General features: G+C 53.1%; 1 protein-coding gene across 1 annotated transcript in view; it reads left to right on the top strand.

Annotated features, from left to right (window-relative positions):
• The first annotated feature begins 4034 nt into the window (after positions 1 to 4034).
• The window catches only part of TSPOAP1 (TSPO associated protein 1), a 77979-nt gene continuing 74297 nt past the window's right edge, over positions 4035 to 7716 (top strand). The window contains exon 1 of the mRNA XM_067309440.1: positions 4035 to 4246. Within this exon, the coding sequence (XP_067165541.1) occupies positions 4205 to 4246 (42 nt within the window). The 5' untranslated portion in view covers positions 4035 to 4204. The remainder of the gene's footprint in view (positions 4247 to 7716) is intronic.

Below are 7716 nucleotides of genomic sequence, written 5' to 3'. Positions count from 1 at the left end.
GGTCAGTGAGGGCCCAGCGCAGCCCTGTTCTCACTGCTCCCTGAGAATGGGCAGGAGACTTTGGGGACCATGCACCCTTTCCTTGTCCCTGGACCACTAGGCCCAGCCCCTGGCTCCTTGGAGGCCTTTGGAGAGTGGTGGGTGCTGCTAGAGGGTTCTGCTGGGATCCTTTTCCAGATCCCCAAATTTGAACTCTTGACCTTTGACCCCCTGCTGTGGCCTGATGTTCACTTGTTGGTCTATGTAATCACCTATTTTTTTCTGATCCTGTGGCCTTCCCTGTCCTGGGAAGGCTTCAAGGATATCTCCAGAATGTGTTTTGGCCCATCTCACCTACAGGGAGAACAGCCCCACAGCAGATGCCTGGGTGAATAGGAGGACCAGGGACATTTGTAATACCCAATACTAGATTTCCTGTGAAGGCAAGAACTTGCAGCTCAGGAAGCTCCTGAGCCAGCGTGTCTCATTTAATAACCCAGATGGATTTTTCTTCTGTGAATTCTCTGGACTTGTGCTCAAACCTATGTAAACAGTCACCATCTACTTCTTCAAGCTGATGTCAGATGCACCTCATGTTCTAAGGATGGACCATAGCTCTGCAGTGGAAATCTCAGGTGCACCTTTGGTCTGTCCAGCTGTCTAAGCTGACACAGGAGGGAAAGACAGTCTCCAGTTCCCCAAGCTCTGGACCTCAGGAGACATCCCCTCCCTGTGGGCCAAGAAATAGGCCGCTCACGGCTGCAGGGAGGGGTGTAGACACCCTGGACAGCCTACCCACGGCCTCCACCTCACTTGACCAGGAACTGCTGAAGGGCTGTGGAAGGCCAAAAATTGTGCGTGGGTCAGCCCAGGGAGTTGCCTCCAGCCCCTCCTGCTCCAGGGCACCCAAGGTAGCTAGTCCCAGGAAGGGCCCTGGAGCTATGTGGGTCCACCACTGCTGATTAGGAGATGCTGAGAGCTGCCCAAGAGGAAGTGATGGCAGTAGGTCCCTGAGATGAGCAGAGACTGTGAACAGCATATGGCAGTTGAAGTGCAAAACAAAATGTGTCGTAGCAGGGTTTCCAAGGAGGCTCTGATGTGCGTGGTGTGTGCGCTGCTTGCAACCACACGATCTTATCAGTGTTACATTTCCCTTCCCACTGCTGGCTCTCGCCTCCTGCTAATTAAACCCACTTGCTCTGTCTTGTCAGTGAGCTGAGCAGGGCCTGGGCCTTATTCCATGTTTTTGTGGTGCCCAGGGATCCTGCCTGGGATTGTCCTGGGGAGAAACAGTCACATGCAGTGACCAGCTGGGATCCAGCTCTTCTGACCATGGGATGTGGCAGAGCCCAACTCATGCCAAGCTGCCCTGGAAGGGGGTCACTTAAGCTGGTGTTTTGAAGATATGCAGGTACCAGAAAATGCAGGTAGGTGGGATCAACTGTTTGAAATCTTTCCAGTCTGTTGGTTATGTTCATTGCTCATGACCAGCTTAGTGATTTTTTTTCTTAATTTTATTTTTTCTCTTAAAATGAAGAGTTTGGAGTTTCAGTATTCAGATGAGATGGCAAACTCCTAACATGCTGTTAGATGTGAGACTGTTAGACCTGGTATTAACTCCCCACTGCACAGGTCTTCATCTAATTGGGTCATCCAGACCCTTTACAGTCGGTGTGGGAGACAGGAATTAGTGGTGATTTGCCTGCACTGTCTTAGATGCCAGCCTCAGGAAGAGATGACACACATCCAATCGAGCCTGTTTGAACAGCTAGCTCAGATGTACATACCTGTACTGTATGCATCTGGATTTGGCCAGTGAAGCTCACAAAGAGGATGCTCGCAAAGTAGTGTCTGAAATGGGCACAGTAACCACTGAAAAGCTTCCTGTAAAGTAGCTCACCCAGAGCGAGTGGAGGTCCAAGGCCGGTTCTTCTCCTGTGCAGGAGCTATGGCTGCAAAACAGAGTAATATACTGCAAAACGCAAAACTCTCTCCCCATCCTGCAGGGGAGAGTCACCAGCAGCGGGACCTTGAGTTGATGCAATGTACAAAGCAACAGGGAAGCAGGAGGTACCAATCCCAAACTGATTGGCAGTGATATGAGCTCCCCCTCCAATGGTCTACACCACCTCCTGAGTGCAGAGAAGTCATGACCAAGATCTCACTCTGCAGTGGAACAAGCTTTGAGCAGGGCTGGGTTTTATAATGACAAACAGACCTCCCTCAGAGTGGCTGTCCCAGATAGTGACCCAGTGGCTTTCCCCCGAGAATTGCTAACGCTGTACAGCTTAGTGTCTAGAAATGACTTCCATCAAAGATGCACCAAGGCAGGGAGCAGGCAGAGAGAGATGGCGCACTCACTTGCCTGCTCTGCCTGTGTGTGTGCGCTCAGAAAAGGCAATGCCCTGCTTTGCTATAGTGTTATGCTGCTAACTCTTGTCTCCTTGGATCATATCAAACCCCAACAGCTTCCTCCCCGCTTGCGTTGCCTTCCACATCTCACCCACTGGAGCCACTAGCCTGGGCACATTGCACGCAGGGCCCAGCCTTTGTTTTCAGCACTCGGGTTGAGCTGCCAGCCCAGGTGTCAGTCCTTTGGGATGGTGTTTCCAGGATGGCATTCCTTGGGCTGCACTGGTGGGGGGCTGAGTTTTTGCTTGCCCAGGGGAAGACAAAAGCTGTGCCAAGCCTCCCCCAGGGATGGGAGCCCTGAGGGTAGAGCCGCGCTGCCACTTCTTGTAACTGGTGATCCTCTGAGCGAGAGGGAATCTGGAAATGTGCTGTATTTTCCCAGCAGGACGTTGCATCCAAGCCATCCCTCTAAAACCCCTGGGCCAGTAGCCACCATGGGTGACCCGGCTGGTCAGCAGGGCTCTGAGGCAACACAGTTCCTCTGGCCCAGGGAGCTGTCAAGCGCGGAGTGGCTCCGAGTGGAGCGCTGAAGACACAGGATTGCTGCAGAGTCGGAGGGGGGTGGCAGCGGGGCGACGGCAGCCCGGCGGCATCTGACTCCAAGTGCAGCGGGGTTGTAGGAGTCCCGCGGCCAGCTGAGCTCCCCCGGGGGGGGGGGGGCGGCAGATTAGGCACGCACGTTCTTCATCTGACAGCTTGGTATTGCAGTACCCCGACACCTAATCAATAGGCAGCAAACACCATTCCCGCATGATTTCCATGGAAACCGGCAGGGCCCGCTGCTATTGGAGGGCTCCCGGGAGCCGTGCGGCCCTGCTGAGGTGTAAGGCCCATTTTAATACTGATGATTTGGCAGTATTTGTGCTGGTGGCTTTGGTGATTCCCTAGCAGGCACTGGAAAAATCCAGCAAGCAGCACAGGCAGATTCCTTGGAACGCCGCGAAAGGCTGACAACTTCACCAGCCCCTCCACCTACGTCATCTGTCGGTCTGTGCGAGTATGAGGCAAGCACCCGACCAGACCAGGCCTCTGTAGGCTAGAGCTGCACGAGAGCATCGGACCCTGAAGGAAAGAGCTGGCTCGCCGGATGCTGCTTACTCTGGGCATGAGGCTGGGGGCTCTGCTGAGCGGCGCCGGGGGCCGCATGCTGCGGAGCTGCGGCTGAGGGCAGGAGCGAGCCCCCGTACAGCACTGTTCGTCATACAGCCTTTGTATGATGGGGAGGAGGAGGGGGAGCGTGCTGTGAATCTCCAGCCTGCCAAGCCTGACAGATCAGACAAGGATGGTGCCTCCTCCTGCAGAGAGATGCTTCTGTTGCCTCTGACCCTGCCATGAGAAAATGCAGTCCAGGCTGCTCCTGCGACCGGAGCTGTGATGCCTTCAGGGTTTTTCTCCTGGCTCCTGGAGCTACGTGTGGTCCTCGCTGTGTCAGGGTGAGCCCATCGCTCAGGAGAAGCACCGTGCCCCAGCCCAAGCCATGGAGGAGCAGGAGGGGAGGGCATCTCATGCGGACCTGCTGCAGACGGCAGCATGGCAGAGCTACACTCCAGTGCTGGGTGACACCATCCCCATGGCCTCTGCCTGCCTGGACATGGCTGTGGTGACAGACACGTGTGAAGGTGGAGCTCCTGGGGGAGATGATGGTGACAAGGCAAACCATCAGCTGTCCCCAGGAGTGCCAGCGTCAGGACTGGAGGAGAGCAGAGCAATCCAGTCCCAGGAAGATTCTCCGTGGGCCCTTTGTGGATCCCCCCTGGACCCCCAGCAGGATCCACCATTGCAAGCACCGGCACTCATTAGGCCCCTGTGTGCGATGGATGGGCTCGAAGATGACCAGACAGACAGATCCCCCCAGGTAAGGTAGCTGTTGTTATATGTTTGCTGCCAGGTGGGATGTCGTGGTGCGCATTTTGGTGAGAGAGACTTAGACTGGGGGACTTGTGACCTTGATACGCGACAGGCAGGGGTAATAGCTGTGTTTGGCCATGGCTGAGCCGCTGGTAAAATTTATGTGGGGCTGGGAGCTGCCCAAAGCGACTGCTGCTGCAGTGCACTGGAGTGGAAGAGGAGGGATCTGCTCCGCTTGCTGCCCTTTTGCAGGGCTTTCCAGCTGGATCTCCTCTGGCCAGTGTCGGGAGCTGGTTCGGGGGCTCGCCAGACCCCTCTCTGCATGGGCTGCCCGGTGCAGACAATCCCTGCATGAGCCTGGGAGGGTGAGCTGGCTCCCTGTCACTGCAGCGTCTCTCTGTCTGGCAGCACCAATGGCTTTGCGGGTTGGAGAGGGGACATGATTCACTGACACCCTCCTCCATCCCAGAGCATCCCCTCTCCACTTGAGGTAGCCTGAGCAGGGGGATGTCCACCCAGGGACCTGCACTGAGGTGGGAACTTCCCCCAGCAGAGTGAACCGGAGCTCCTCTAGCCAGTACAGTGCCTGGCCCCTGATGACATCTCTCTGAAATCAGCCCAGAAGGCTTCCTCAGAGCCTCACCTCCCCAAACGGGGCCATAAAAGTTCATTAGCTCCATCCTTCTTCGGACAACTCTCCATCCTGTCCCTTGGGTAAAATCAATTGCCTTTCTCAGATCTCCTGGGATTCTAGGGTAGCTCCACAGAGCTTTAAAAATAGCTGGGAAATAAGGTCTCAGCCTGTTCTTCTGAGGATGGGGGAGAAGAGCTGAGCAGAGCTGAGCAGGGGATTAGCATAAGGTTTTTGAGCTATGCCTGTGCTGTGCTCCTTGGAGCCTCTGTGCATGGTTAGAGACCAGACAGGACAGACCCACAGGAGCGACAGTGGTGCTGGAAACTCCCTGGGAGAGAAATGCTTTCACTCAAGCACCATACAGTTTCTTGTGTGTCATTTTTGAACAGCTATTTATTGTGATGTTCAGGGAAAAGACATTTAATTATCCAGTCCTTGGTCTGCCTCTGATCACAGCTCCTGGCCACTCCAGAAGAGCTCCAGTCAAAAAATGAGCCAGCAGAATGGGAAGCATTTCTGCTCCTGGTCCCTTTTTTATTCACCCTTGAGAATCAAACCAGTTGTGCCAAACTTACTGTCTTCTCCCCCTTTAGGAGAGCCAGCTGGGGGGGGGAGGGGGGTAAGTAAGTGGCATGTCTTGGTGAGGGAGCCTGGGTGTGAGACCTGGGAGAGGGGCTGCTGCCCGTGCTGGTGCTGGTGCTCCCCTCTGTGTGGTTCTCCTTTGGTGACTAATTTTCCTGCAGGGAGCAAGAAACAGATCCAGGACTGCCTGACCCTGGCCTGGAGCCAGGATGGGTGGCGAGGTGGCAGGCGGATGGTGCAAAGGGTGTTTGTGGGTGTTCCAGAGGCTGAACAGCACCCCACAGGGCAGGGTCATGCACCAGCTCTGGCTGTCCCCTGCTGCAGGTCCCTTGTGTGCCAGCTGTGCATACATGCACTGGTGAAGGGGCAAGGACCCTGCTTGGTTCCTAGGGCAGCAATGCTGAGCACCTGCTGTCTGGCTTCCCTCAGCCCTTTGGCTGCCCACGATCCTAGATGCTTCTAGTTTGGTAGCTTACTATTATTTCCCTTCTCTGTCCTTCTCCCACAGGGCAGTTTTGTGGCGGCACCATGGAATTACCATCAGTATCACTGGAGTACAAAATTGCCACCCAGCACCATGGCAATGCCATGGTGATACTTGTTAGTACATGGAAGGTATCATGGTGGTATCAGAACAATAATATGGTGGTACTTGGCAGTACTATGGCAGTATCATGTTGGTACTCTGTGAACTGTGGCAGTGTCATGGTAGTACTGTGACAGTACCATGGTTTGTTTGGCTGGTTTCCAGCATTGGTTTTAATTCCCAGAAAAGTTAGTTTGTCTCTCTCTGGGGAAAAAAATCAGCACCTCCTTCTGAAGTTAAGTGGCTTTAGTGATGGGAAAGGCTTATGGCTAGACAGGGCTGTGGTTCAGACCCAGGCAGGAGTACAAGACTGCTGACTGTGGCAGAGCAAGCACTGGTGTAGCTGGGCTATTGAAAGCACATCCTCAAAAACATTTCTTAGGGAACAAGGTGCCATATTATGGCTGGAGACAAGGGCACAGCACATCTTATACAGCACATCTCCAAAGGATGGTTCTTCCTCACCAGACTGGGACACGAGCTATAGATGCCGTGCATGGCTGCTGTCAGAGCTGGGCTTCCTTTGAGAGCACAGTTCATCCGTCCTTGAGATGTCAATGCTGCATTATGCAAACAGGACATCTGCCTCCAGGGAATAATTTCCTAGTGCTAGGAAAAGCTTCCTGAGGGCTCATCCCTGGCTCACAGAATTGATTAAAGATGATTTTAAGGTGAAGTTCTTGCTGTGTGTACCAGCTCTGTCTGCTCTTGTTCTGTTGTTCCCTTATGGCAGATGTTAAGACTGTCTGTAGGTCAAGTTAGTCTTAGGTTTATTGCTCAGATCTCTCCTGAGTGTGGAGGGTGGAAAGCTATTTACCCTTCTCCCATTTGGGAGCTGGCAAGGTTCCTCTGGAATCAGAAGTGGGTTGGGGGTAGATGCCTGGAATCTCCAGTCCAACCTGGAGCAGACACAGGAGCTAAGAAATGTCTCTCATGATGAGAATCTCCAGGCACTGAATATTTAGGTTCTCAATCAGAATAATGAATATCGGAGGAGGAGAAAAATGCTGTCTGTGTAGGAAGACTGTGGTTAAAGTGGCACAGATAGTCTTGCTGGAAACTGGAAAGTTCCCATAATGCTGTCAGTCAGACTGAACTTAGAGGGCTTCCTACAGGAGACCAGTAGCCTGCATATCTTATGGGATGCTGCTCAACTGGGAGCTGCTTTGATCCTGGAAATGGAGGATGGTTTGGGAATAGGCTGCTGAAGTGAAAACTCTCTTGATGCTCTAAAATGGTAGTGGGGAGAGGAGCAAGGTCCTTCACCTTTTGAATGTTCCCCATGCCCTTCACTTCCGGAATTACTCACCCTTCCTCCCACCAACCTTCCCAGCTGCACTTACAGATGGGATAATCTCAGCAGCTGACCACATCCCTGTTCTGGCATCTCATTAGCCACAAAAGGAAGCAGCACAACTAGGATGCTTGGAGTTGGCTATCACGAGTACTTCTGAATCTCAAGAGGCCATTCTGGATCTGAATTTCTTAAATGCCAAGCATACAGCTTTGCCTGAGGTGGGGGGCAGGGGATGTTGAGGATATTCAATAACTCTGTAAAACCCAAATGAAGATGCTTAAGACAAGGAGCTTCAAATCTATAGGAATTTAAATATCCATGAAAGAAGCAGTTGCTCTCAGTGGGCTGCAATAACACAAATTACAGATAAATCAGAAT

The sequence above is a fragment of the Apteryx mantelli genome, chromosome 22, assembly GCF_036417845.1.
Source record: "Apteryx mantelli isolate bAptMan1 chromosome 22, bAptMan1.hap1, whole genome shotgun sequence".
NCBI lineage: Eukaryota > Metazoa > Chordata > Aves > Apterygiformes > Apterygidae > Apteryx > Apteryx mantelli.
This window is presented reverse-complemented; position numbering and strand designations above follow the sequence as displayed.